Source organism: Poecilia formosa, unplaced genomic scaffold (genome assembly GCF_000485575.1).
Source record: "Poecilia formosa unplaced genomic scaffold, Poecilia_formosa-5.1.2 Scaffold53, whole genome shotgun sequence".
NCBI classification, from domain to species: domain Eukaryota; kingdom Metazoa; phylum Chordata; class Actinopteri; order Cyprinodontiformes; family Poeciliidae; genus Poecilia; species Poecilia formosa.
In genome coordinates, this window is record NW_006799992.1 from 810,209 (window position 1) to 823,981 (window position 13,773).

Below are 13,773 nucleotides of genomic sequence, written 5' to 3' on the forward strand. Positions count from 1 at the left end.
TACTTTTCCTCTGATGATTTATTGATGCACGGTTTCAACCCAGGTGCCATTTATTCACTCTTTACTTTGCACAGACGCGCAACTTTTTTCAAAAGCTAGTCAGCAGAGGATGAAGGAGAAGTGTGCTCTCAAAGGGAGTAATTAAAAAGGTAAGCTATATAAAAAAAAGGCTTTGACGATTCAGATTCTCTCAACTGTTTGGTTTAACTCGCCGACAGCCTGCGTGATGTCCACATAATTTTGCCTTATTATGGGGCAGCTTTGCGTGCAAAAGATAGAGCAGGGAAGACATGATAAGCTCACGTGGGGGAAAAGCAAAAGGCCTTGCCTCGCTGAAGGATTTCTTTGGAGGAACAATGGATGGGAGGTTTTATCTTTTAACCTCATTTACATTTGTTTTTAGGCTTTGAACAGCTGAAAACATTCTAGAACAAAATTTCCATTCTCTTAATCAGAAGAATGATACATGGACATAACAAAATAAGCATAGATGCTTGGTTCTTTTGCGTTCGTAGACTAAAACGGCTCGTATCATGATGGCTCTCCGTTTCTTTCTGGTCTGTTCAGATTTATCAAACTTAGAGTTTAAAAATTAAAGTGATGCCTGAGGCCATGGTTCCTAAACTTACTAATGTTCCCCAAAGGTTTCAGTTCCTACCTCAAGTGGAGGAATATCTCTAGTATAATAGTGTTTTATTCTGGAGCTCTGGGGGAAGCTTGGAGTAGAGCAATAGCTTCTCTACATTGGGGGAGTCAATGAAAGCTGTTCTGTGCAAAGCTACAACTCACTATTGGGAGCAAAAATATGCATAAAACACATAAAGTATCTCTAGGCAGAGGAGTATATTGGTTTTTCACTTGAACAAGTTACCTTGGTCTCATCTCAGATAAGGGGAAAACAGGTAACGGAAGAAAAGTCACTCACTGATGAATAATATATAAACTGCACTATAAACGCTGATCAGCAACTTCTTCAGGTACACCAGTTCAATTGCAGGTCAATGCAAAAGTCAAATCAGGCAGACATTTAGCAGCAATCAAAGGAACTTGGAGGACTTGGTACAAATTAAAGAAAGCAACAGAACGAGGGAGATAAGGGATTTAAGGTACTTTCAATGTGGCATGTTTGTTGGTGCCACACCGCTACACTGCTGAAATTTTCTTGCACAACTTTTCTCTAATTTATAGAGAATAATCTGTAAATACAAAAAAAAAAAAAAACACGTTGAATCTTGAAGCCTATGGGCTACTGCAGCAGAAAACCACAATGGATTCCACTCCTGTCAGCTACGTTTAGAAAACTCAGGCAACAATTTACAGTTTCAGTAACATATTTGGAAAATGTCAGATGAGTTTATGTCCAACAGCATTCAGATGGGAAGGTGAGATGTTTCCCTAAAGTACGGAGCGTTGTTGCTGACTGTGTCAATCCTTTTATGTGCACATCTTCTAAGGGACACTTCCAGCAAAAACAAAAACAAACAAAAAAAACAAAACATACAATGACATAAATCATACATCATCTGGAACTGAATTGACAATGAGTTCATTCAGCAGATCCCAGTCCAACAAGGCACCTTTGAGTTGTGTCAGAGATTTCCGTCAAAGATGTGAAGCTGACAAATCTGCTGCAGGTTTGAGATGCCATCATGTGAACATGGAACAAAATCTCAGAGAAATCTTTCAGACATGTTCCTCTGTGCCACAAAAAAAAAAAAAAAAAAAAAAAAAAATCAAGATGTTTCTGAACCCAAAAGGGAGTCCGACCTTTTTAGTAGCAAGGTGTACCTTTTGAAGTGGCTGGTAAGTGCAACTTTACACTGCCAGTGTAATTTTGATCTAGCTCTCTGTCTTCCCTCTGACATATTACTGTCTGAACTGTAAAGCAGTTTTTTTTTTCATTCGCTGTCCTTTTAATTCCACTTTAATACTCTCGTCTTCACTTTCTTATGCAGAGGCAGCTTCCCTGATGCGAATTAAAGAAGGCTCAGTGACTAATGATGATGAATAATAATAAACACTGTACGCTCTGTGACATTTTAGTGACCCTAAATATTGTGTATGAATATCATTAATGGAACATTACTGCTCTATTCCAGGAGGTCCATTCATATTAAATTCAGTTAATGGAGATTATTCCATCTGCTGCTCCCTCCTGAAACTCAAAGTCGCAAAATTATTAAACGGCATCACAGGAGATTTTATATTTTACAGGCTATGAGTTTTAAAAGAAAATCCCTAATAGACAGGAGATAAATGTTTTAAAATCTTCTCCCACAATTATTAGCATTAGAGCCAAAGGTTTGCCTGCAGCTCTCCTGATGTCTCAAAGCTTTTCTTTTTTTTTTCTGTCTCAGTGATTCTGTAAAGATCATAAGTTCCACCTGAATCAACCTTTTGTCTTAAATGTGATGTACTGTTTCAACCCAAACCCAGGGTCAGTTGTAAATAACAAAAGGTGAGCTCAAATCCTTCCAGCTCTTAAAATAATTAATAGTTAAGCATGTCATTATGTTATACGGTTCTGTTAAAGATAAAGATTTTTAAAGACTAAAATAAGAAGCACAGAAATTCAACAGTGTTGTTTTTTTTTTTTGTTTGTTTGTTTTTTTTTTTGCTTAAACTGAAAGATTTGAGCCTGAAAAACACAATAAAATCAGATCATTATGTGTGTAATATTAAGTTCAAATCTGAAAACATTAAATGATTGTTGGTGAGTGCTAGAATCAAAAAGTGCGATTGAATGTTTGCATTAAATTAGAACCTATGGTAAACATTATACATTTCAATTCTTAACCTAAAGTAATGCACTGTTGGTCAGAAGTATGTTTTGGTGTGCATTTATTAAGAAAAGTTAACTTAACTTGAACTTGCCTCTCAAAGACTTGAGTCATGATTTAGATGTAGGAAAAATGACTTGTGAATATCTAATTCAAATTTAAGTCTTTTGAGGAAAATTTGAGCTTTATAACTAAGTTAGATGAGTTAGATATTAGAGAAATACAAAGGAAACTGTATTTTTAAGGATTTGTCTGTGGTTTATTTAGACTGCGAGAGAGCAAGAGGGGCCAAAACTGTCAGTAGAAATGAAAACGGCTAAACTGAGTTCATCTTACCTTGTTTAGCATTCGTGCATTTAGCAGCCCAGGTGCAGAAAGTCACCAATTCACACAGAGTTAAAATGTTCAGTCTTTCACTCAAACACAATAGACAAAGCATGGATTTTAGAGTGGGGAGGCTCTTTGTATTTTAGTGTTCACGTTGGAGACCACATGTTGATTTAAGGCTTTTTTAAAAGGTGAAGTGGGCGTGAAACTTGGCTTTGGAAAACACGAAAAGGTAAACAAGAATTCATCAAAACTGAGAACTTTTATTGCTTTACTCCCAACAGCCTTGACAGGTTCTTTGTGAATAAGGCTGAAACTTAAAAAGAAAATCTTCAAAAGGTGACAGATGCTACTTATCTGTTCTCCACTCTTAATTGGCTTCGTTGGATGTTTACCTCGGCTGTCATTTATTCCCCAGGATAGTTGTCGTGCACCACTAATTTTGTATTCATCTTCTGAGTTTCTGAACTTATATTGTGTCAAACTCCCAACGAGACTCGCCGTCTTTAACGTTTAAACTGCTCTCCTTTCGTCTGCAGCAACTGGTTTCGGCAGTTCGTGCTGGAGTGAATCCATCGTCAAATTTATCCAATCAGACGAGCCTGTGGGACCTCAGTTCCTCCTTCTTCTTTGCCGGGACCGTAATCACCACAATCGGTAGGAAGAATGGTTTCTAACTGAAGAGAAAATAGCACCTGTTGTTTTCTGAGTCCTGAAAATTAAAAAAGAAAAAAGAAAAAAAAACATATGTTCCCCTTTTAGAGAGTAGAAGCATGGCAGAATAACTGTGTAATTTCAAGGACCATTTTGGCATGAAATTGCACCTGCACACACAAATTAGAGTCACATCAGCTCCTGTCCAAGATTGCACAATGACTGCACTCCAGCAACAGTTGCAAAAAACTCATTTCCTCTACGAGATTGCACCTTGATTTGCTCTTTCACTTCCACCACAGACTGAATGGAGCCTATTTAACATCAGTAAGACAACGAAAACAATATATTCAACATAACTGACAGATGAATGACCGAACCACAAGGATAGCGAACTTCTCTCTGAATCTAGCCTCAGTTTGGTCAACCATTTGTCCAACTGAAGAGAATTTCCACTAAGTGATTTTTGCTCCTTGCAAGGTTTAAAATGTTATCGCAGTTCTTTGCAACAGAGCTAATATCCTGTTCATTCACAGCAGCAGAAGTTAAATGCAGGACTCAAATTATAATTAGAGCACATTACCCTTTATCTGAATGCCACAGGCTGAAAATCCACCATGCTTCCCATCTTTTTTTACACAATTTGTCCCCTCTTTGTGTCATCTGCAGCTGTAAGAGCTTACTAATCAGGAAAAAAAAAGTAACAGCTCACACAAGCACCCTCCTTACAGACTCTTGCACATACATACACACACACACACACACACACACACATTCTGACAGCTCATCTGGCTTTTCCAATTGGACCTTGACAGATTGCAGTGTCTGTTCAGTGAGTTGTCCATTTCACATCTCCAGCGCCCTGTCAAAGCTCAGTCTCTAATGAGGAAATTAAATGCACTAAAGTGTAATGAACTGATTTGGCTATCAGCTTGGAAATAAGAGTGTGCTTGGATTTTCACATGAATGGCCATAATGTGTAGGCAGAGCGTGTTCTCGATGAGCGCTGTAGTATCAAACGATACAACCCACATGCAGCCCAGACTCTCACCAGAAGCATTTCCAGTTTCCCAGTGTGTGTTGCGCAATGGAGAAGTCATGTTTCTTTTTTTGTTTTTCTTTGAAACCAGTCACAACATGATCACACACATTCACAGGCTTCTTCCACATCTGTTTGGTGGGCACCTGCAGCTTATTAAACGTAGGCTCTGTCAGATCATTACTAAGAAGCATGTTTTCACATAAAACGTTGAGTTGCTATAAATGAATATTTGAATCTTTGCAAAGTCCACAGCTCCTCGCAAAAGCGTGCATAGGCAATCCCCATTTCACATTTTGCGATTTATGTTATGGCATTAACACAAACTAATGCATAATGTGTAAGAGAAAGTAAAACGGTCTTTCAAAAACATCTGACAAGAGCAGCAGGCATATAGTCAGCCTCCTTCTGCCCTGACAGCCATAAATAAAGATGTGCAGGGCTTAGTTACAAAACAATACCCTAAGCTTTAAATATATAGTAAAATAAAAAAAAAGAACTATTCAGTCCATTGTATATAAATGAAAAGAGTAATGTACAACTGCAATGCCACAAAGACATGGCCACCACCTAAAATGCCAAGCCAGGAAAGGTCAGCTTTAATCAGAAAAGCAGCCAAAAATCTGGGGAAGCTCAGATGAAAGAATCTTTTGGCTGGAGAACTATTAGTTTTGCCCTTTAGAGAAGTGCTGGTGTTTCACATAAACTGCCAATAAGATGCATTAAAGTCTGTGGCTGTAACGTGACCAATTGTGACAAATTTCAAGCGGTGTCAAACATTTTTGTAAGTCACTTTGTAGGCAGAGTTTTTTTTCTTTTTTTTTTTTTTTTAGAAATGTCCACATAACACCAAATTGCATAAATGAAGTAAGGGTGGTAGCAGAGGGCAAGAGCTTTGATTTTTCTGCAGAAATCTCCCTCCCAGGTGGCGATTTGTGTGCTTTGTCTTTGCAGCCTGTTAGTGTAAACAGCACATAATTGCTGTGCTGTCTGTATGCAACCATAATTGTTCCTGATTGTTCCGTTGCCTTCGTGCTGTTATGTAAATAAATCAGACACAGAGGCTGTCTCCGAAGCCAGTGTGTCATTTTGTCAGAGAAATCCCGGAGATGTAATTTTTGTTTTCGTTTGTTTAGATCAGCTTGAGATTTTTGAACATCTGTTAAAATCTGCGGATCTCTTTTGTCTTTGCAGATAATTCCCAGTGAATTACCTGAACTAATGAAAATCCCCTCTCTCTCTTTCATCCCTACTGCAAATTTAGAAAATGAAATATGAATGAGGCATTCGTTGGCTGCTCCTCTGATTATCCTCCTCTCTCCTGGAGCTGATCGCCTGGGATCTCGTCGTTAAATCTATCTGACTTACAATCCATGTACTTTCCACGCTGTCCGGATCAATACCAACACTCAAAAGGAATATATTATTTCTAGTTTGTAACAGCAGGGATGAGCAGGGTTTACATGCTTGTCTCCCTTTGATTGCAAAATAAACCTTTTGTGGATTGTAGTATTGCAATGATTTGGTTTTCTCATTATAAGACCTAATTAAGCCAAGAATCCCTTTGGGATTCCCATGAATGAAAACTAATGGGAAACAACAGCAAAAACAGCATATCCTTCATTAAATGATTTACATATCTCATAAAATAGTTTATTTGGCTATTAGTGAAGATATCAGGGTTACTCTTTTTTTTTCTCTCTTCATGACTGCTGGTCTTTCATGGCCATTTTACTATTATTTCCTCTAACCACAGACAGTCGAACTCTTCTTGTATATGAATCACTACATGGTGACATGATTGAATGAAGGATGTTGGCTTCATCCTTTTTACTAAGAAAATCTTATTTATTATTAACGGAGCATCTATAGTAAGGCGTGAAACTCACTGATTGACTCAGATGAACTACTTTTCCTTTCGTAGAAAAGGATCAAGGCAGATAAAGGTGTTGGAAAAATTTCCAATTTTTTTCAGACAGACAAGTGCCTGAGCTAGAAAAACACCAGGAAGTTGATTGTTGAGCAGAATTTGCCATTTTTGAATAAAAAAAAGAGAAAAGAAAGGGTTAACAATGTGATTTTTTTTTTTAAAAGGCTGTAATTCTATCATTCATTGAGGTGGAGATGATGGAGGATTTGACTGTGTCTGTAATTTTTTGTGATGCAAAAAGACACATATATAGCTTAAGGTTCTTTTATTTTCTGCAGTCATTTTTCTGTTTAAACATTTTGTTCTTGGCAGCTCGGTTTCAGTTCACTGAATATGGGAGCCAGAGTTGCACGGTATTTTATTTCTGTTTTTAAATTAAACTTGGCAGGGAGAGCTTTAGATAATCTCTGCATAGTGAATCTCTAACTCCAGCCAAATTTCACTGTTGCTTCCCAGTCCATGAATCCCTATTTACCTTGACACTAGGAATGAAAAGAAAACAATTATGAATTGATTGGCTTTTTTAAACACAGTGTACAATTTGTTCCCTGTAGTTCTGTCACGACAACAAATTGTCCCAGAAGTTATTGCGATAAAACATAATGTCTTGTTTTGAGACCATTTTCAATGGTGATGGCATAATAACGCAAGAGCAAGAAAGTTTAAATTTCAATGAACATTTAACACCGGAACTGGAAGACATTTTAAATATCCAAAATAAATAAACAAGACAACAGAAACAACACATAAAATAAATTATGAAGTCTCTGTAAACAAAACTGTCCTTCAAAAAAAAAGTGCTGGTTGAGACCAAAGCACCAGACTCAAGACTGTTTTTACCTAGTTTTTGGAAGAAAGAAAAAGAGAAAAGAGAAAATCGATAAATCATTCAAATGAAACTTGAGTTTGTTTTAATTTATCATGTGATTATTTGATTTATTTCTTATTACGACAAGCCTGGTCTCCCATTTATCATTTCCCAGGCTCCCCTGGAATTAATCATAGAATTACTGAGATATGATTGACAATTTCTCTCACATTAGGTGTCACTCCCAAGGCTAGAGAGTCGTCAGAAGGCTCCCTGTAGCTTACACGCATTAATACAGGAAAGTAAAATTTAGTTCATTAAGCAGCTGTTGAATAATGAAACTAGCACTGTGTGATGCCTGGAGTCAAGTTTACACAAGGAAAAAAAAAATCTCTGAAGCTTCTGTTTAACATGTTATTGTCAAGCTGCACTTTATAAGCAGCTTTGACGAGGAGAAGCCATGAACAGATCTGTACTTTTGTCTCATCTGAAAGTGCTAAAAGTCAGCAAGAAGGTTCACTTTCTCTTTTCATACTCCATTCGTTTTGCTTTGAAGTTGAAGGTCTGAATAATAAATTAGAGTGAGTCAGAGGCCCTTACACACCTCCATCGTCCACCACTGGAATTTCATCAAGCTGATTTTTTGGCATTTGTCTGAATTTCTAACGTGCTTCATTCAGTTTGTGGGTCAGCTTTCCTGTCTGCCAGGCTTAATTAAGCTAAAACAGTAACTAATAGAGGCTATTATTATTATTATTATTATTATTATTATTATTATTATTATTATTATTATATTTTTTTGTTTAAATCATGCACTAGGTAACCCAGCTTGTGACTTAAAAATTATACAAGATGCAAATTGAACACATGCATGTTCATCAACTGCTCTTTCTTTCTTTCCATGTTCAGCCTCTGGAGCTGCAACATTCAAATCTACGCAGTATTTTTGTTCTCTAAAATGTACAAATGCATTTACAAACTTCTTGAATTTGAGCAAATCAAATTTGTTCAGCAAGAAAACAAGTCTCGCACCAAATGAATTAATGGCACAGTAGAGGATCTGTGTTGTTTTGCTTTCATGCGGCCAATGCTGGCAGTGAGGGGCACACAGTGATTAGGCGGCAATAAACTGTGAAAATAACATGTTCTGACTCGAATTGGAATCGTGTTTTTTTGTTCATGTCCCGCCCGTCTCTCCGTTTCACCAGGATTTGGGAACATCTCTCCCCACACAGAAGGAGGACGGATCTTCTGCATCCTCTACGCTCTGCTGGGCATTCCCCTGTTTGGGTTCCTGTTGGCCGGTGTCGGCGACCAGTTGGGAACTATTTTTGGGAAAGGCATCGCCAAAGTCGAGAAGATGATTGTGGTGAGCAACGCTGGAAATTATTATTATTATTATTTTTTTTTTTAAATTTGGGGAATAATCAACATAACAAATGCAAAGCACTGAGGAGAGCAGTAGAAACCAAACTAGATACTGTTTGTCTGAGAGGACGAGAAGAGGGAAAGGATTCGAGATGAGGCCTGATTTATTCAAGTGTATCCTATTCCCTGCTGTCCTCGCCCACTCTTCAACAAGAAAACTAAACCAGCCATATGAGCAGCAGGTGGAGAGGAAACCACTTCCCAGTGAGACTCTTTTATAACCCTCCCCCTTGCTTTGTACTTCACCGCTCAGCTCATCGCCGAAAATTACAGTGGCTTTACAGTAAATGTGTTTTCATTTAAGAAATAGGAAGCCCAGTCAAACCCACATCTCAGGAAGCAGCCAGCTTCCCAGATTGAGCGAGACGGTCGCTAGCGTATGGGATGTCTGACAAGCCGGTCAGACAGACAGACAAACAGATTGATAAATTGATCTTTGATAGACTTGCTGTGCTGGGGGATCCCTACTACAAGCCTGTGGACAAACACAGCAGGAGGGCAGGACGTGCCACTATTCTCGGCGCTGTGAAAGGCAACAACGTCTGATAAGAACAACCTTCTGATTGCAGATATGTCACAACTGTTTTATCCCTGAGCCGGTGCTTACTGTTGCGGGGAAAATAAAGGCTTTCAATTAGGTGTTATCACCAGAAACTGGGGCCACAGCCAATTAATCTCAGGCACCACTCCATAGTCATTTGACTGGAGGCTGATGGCAGATTATACTCTCTCCAATTAAAGCCCAACATTTTACAGACATTTTCCGCATGCGCACTTATTCAAAAAGACGATTCAAGCTTTCCGTTTTGGAGCAAAACCAGTGGCAGTGGCTATTTTTTTTTTTTTTTTAACACCCAGATACTTGACAGCAACAGGTTAATTATGTTACTGATTCATTGCACGCTCTGTCTAGAGCAGGGAAGGTTGGAGGGTCATTCAGACAATAGAAACAGATGGATTACTACGGTCACTGCTGTGGGGGGGAAATGCTTTACAGCAACTCAGCTTTATCAGCCTCCCTTGGGAAAAAAATAATGCTTAGTTTTCAACCAATTTTAGCATAGCACATCATCTTTAAAATTTACTGTATTCTATATTTATGCACAAGGCACCAGAAAAGGATCAAAAACTCTGATCTGAGGTCCGTATGCTCTTTACGCCTCCCCGTAGACATACTGTTCTTAGATCTTACATAACCGGGGGAGGAAAAGGGCATGATGCTATCAGCATGAAGCCAGCTGAAGGAAGTCATCTCAAGTGGAAAAGCTACCCCAGACATCAGTTGCATGCAGAATATGTTTCAACTCGCAGCAGCCGTGAAAGAAAAGAAAGACTCCAGCTTTCATATGAATTTAGAGTTTTTGCCCATCAGACTTACTGCTGAGTTCATTCAGACATCTACTACCATGAAGGCAACTGAAATAGCAAATAACAAATTGTTTTTTAGCAGATGACAGGTATGAGAACATGTGCTTGTACCTCATCCTGATTTGGAGGATTCTTCCATCTAGCTGGGAAAGCATACCGCATGAACTCTGCAGCATTAAATTTAGGATATAGTAAAGCAAAACTTTACTTCTAGAAAGACGCAAACTATGCGAATGAGTAACGGTGAAGCAAATACAACCTATTAAGAAAAGATTCATTTTCAAATAACGTGATGAAAAAGTTCAACGGGTGTGGCATTTTGGGAAACGCTTTTCTGCTCTGGTAAAATGTTCAAACCGTCAATCGCCTTGTCACTCTCTCTGAGGTGTGAAACTTCTCAATGGTTTCCCTTTTTCTTATCCTTTTTTGTCAGAAGTGGAAAGTCAGCCAGACAAAGATCCGCGTCATCTCCACCCTGCTCTTCATCTTGTTCGGGTGTCTCATCTTCGTGGCCCTGCCAGCTGTCATTTTCAAACATATCGAAGGCTGGAGCACGCTCGAGTCCATCTACTTTGTCGTCATCACCCTCACCACCATTGGTTTCGGAGACTTCGTGGCCGGAGAAAAAGGTCATCTGACCGAGGGTACGTGATTTCGTATCGCGGCATGTCTTTCATTTGCCTGACTGACACCTCTATTAAGATCAGTGTATTTATAGCAAAGTCTGACAGCTTGACTCAGTGGATGGGCTAAGTAGCAATGAATCTCCCACCAGACAGTTTTTTTTCCAATCCTTATACTTCATCACCGACTACAAATGGCGGCTATATGTTCAGCTTTCCCATCTGTTAAATCTAAGATTCTTTCTGAATTTGCTACTCATCACCTAAATGGGTCTTCAAATTTCAATGTGATGAGTATGGACTTGTTTGGATTCAGATAGCAGAGTCGTCAAATCAAACTAAAAAACTAAAAGTCCAATAAAATTAGCTTTTATTTACAAGCTCATTGTACCACATAAACAAGCAACTAGGCAAAATCCAAAGCTAAGTTATTCCAAGTCGCATATGGTTCAGTTTAAAATTTGTGCTTTTGGATTACAGGAAAATTTTGTTTAGTTACATTGAGACCCAACAGCTTTTTCTTTCTCAATTTACACCACCGAAAGGAAGGAAAAGGTGCTGGAACAGCTGCTGGACGACATGAAATCATATTTCCCGTGTCACATATTGGCTCAGAAAGGCTTCAGCTTTGCTGGCCGTCTGGTCTGAGGTCAGACGGCCAGCGTAGAACGTAGTGTTCTACGTTTGCAGTAATACCACATGTGCTGTAAACTTTGCAGTACCAAAATTAATTGAAAATTACATGAAAAGCAATGGCGTGAGCCTCGTTATAAGAACGATTACATTACGAAACAGTGGTATCGTCATTCTGCAAGAGATGCACTGAGAAAATGTCTCTTGATCACAGTCACCCAAATTTTAACCTGAAAATCCCGGACTTGTGGAAAGTTAATAAAACAGAAGAATTTTCCAATCAGTGAAGCACCATACTAAGTTCTAACAGCATGCAATCTTTTCCGCTATAAAACAAAGTCAGAGGAAGCATAGAAACTGCTTAAGAGGAAGGTCCTAATGTCAATATAAGGTTAAAGCTGCTTTACTATTTTGATCCTAAATACTGCGTCTCTATCAGTGCTACTTTAATAAATAAAAGCCAAGAACATGTAGGTACAGTTGAATATTTGAAAATAAATGCTTTTTAGGGGATTATTTACTAGTTACTAAATATTTTTTAAAGTTCTAATAGCAGCCTGGAATACAGCAGAAATGTGTCTTTCAAAAATAATTGGTTTTGAATGCTGTTAGTGTTTTTAAAAGACAGTTCAACAGGTTAAAAAGATGAAGAGTTGGATTTTGACTAATTAAATGGTATTTCCACTTAATTACATTCAGTCTTGCTGTGTAAATCTGAAACATCTGAAACAGAGACAGGTTGGAGGTTTTGATGACATTTTGGAAAATTTTGTTTGAATAGTGATTTTTAGTGACAAGATCCTATTCATATAAAGTCAGTACAAAAACCTCACCAAAAAAGGTTTGGAGGCACTGATTAATTGTACAGTACAGAGACGTTTTCTCCTGATATTAAAACCTGAAGCCGGTGACTTTAATATTTTGAATGAGTTTTTGGAAATCAGAGCTCAAAAACATTTTGTCAAATGAACTGATTCAGCTCATTCTGGGTTGCAAAGTCTAAGTTGTCCTGTATGTCATTAAGCCCTGCAATCTAAAGTCTGCAGCAGTTGACGTCTATGAAACTGAGCTTTTGCTTTCAAACAAGACATGCTAAGATACATCATTCACAAATTCCCTATGTTTTTATGATCTCATACTTTCACATTTTAGCATAATAACTCAGCTATGGAATAATCAGACTTCTTTTCAGTTAATCGTTCCGTTTCTTTCTTATTAAAGTAAAATTTAAGCTTCGGGTGCTCTTCAACACATAAGTACAGAGTTAAACATTTTTATTTTTATTTTTTTATGAACTAATTCAGATACTTTGCCTCGTTTGGTTAGCTTGTTCCATAGGTTTGGTTGTTTCTTGTGAGATTTTGCAAACTTAAAACATGTCAGACCTGTTTTTGGGTGCCATTGTTGCCCATTCTATTTCTGGATGATAAATTGTGACTGCTGACAGGCAGATGTTATTCTTAGTTGTGTTGCAACATCTTTGATGAGTTTCCAAGCACTCATGCAGTGACTTGGTTGGATTGAAGCTCCTTGTAAGGTTCACCAATTTGTCATGTAGCAAAATTTGCAAATATGTTCCCACATGGGACCAAGTTGATAAATGAATTATTCAATTATTAAAGAAATATTGTTGGCTGATACTAAAATTTACTAATATTTAAGATTGACAAGAAAAATACAAAACAGAAAAAAAATCACAGAGGAGTCATGGAATATCACAGAGAGTTTCTTTCACAGAAGAAGGTGAAAGAAACAAAGTGGGGAGAACTAATGGAAGGGAGACCAGGAGACTTAAGTGGAAAAAAAAATAATAAACAGAAAGTAACACTAATCTAAAGAAATGAGTCCAAATGCACTGACAATAATAAATACATAAAGGGACTAATGCAACTTATAAAAAAAAAACAAGATATGTCTATACAAACAACAAAGAAAATCAACCCAAATTAGATCCAAGATTCAAATACATCATGACAAGAATGAAGATTTAACTACAAATGGTCACGCTAATGCAGTAAGTGAACCTGGCAGGACTGAATGAGAGCCAAAACTGGAGAGAATAAAAGAGAGACACTAGGTGTGTCTTCATTAAAGTTTCCGCATGTGTGCGTGTGTGTGTGCGTGCGTGCGTGCAGCAGGCAGTTAGTTCAAGTTGACCTGCTTGGCAGATAACAAGGCAGAGG

At 38.0% G+C, this 13,773-nt stretch overlaps 1 protein-coding gene across 4 annotated transcripts in view; it reads left to right on the top strand.

Moving 5' to 3' along the window:
* LOC103138602 (potassium channel subfamily K member 2) overlaps positions 1-13,773 on the top strand; it is a 29,807-nt gene that overhangs the window by 7,273 nt on the left and 8,761 nt on the right. For 3 of the 4 annotated variants that reach the window (XR_001662245.1, XM_016671959.1, XM_016671957.1), the window contains exons 3-5: positions 3,647-3,764; positions 8,747-8,907; positions 10,768-10,978. Coding sequence is in view for 3 of the 4 variants with exons in the window: in XM_016671959.1 (XP_016527445.1) it covers positions 3,647-3,764; positions 8,747-8,907; positions 10,768-10,978 (490 nt within the window). In the remaining variant the exon portion in view is untranslated. The remainder of the gene's footprint in view (positions 1-3,646; positions 3,765-8,746; positions 8,908-10,767; positions 10,979-13,773) is intronic. The other variant, XM_016671958.1, reaches the window with a different exon arrangement.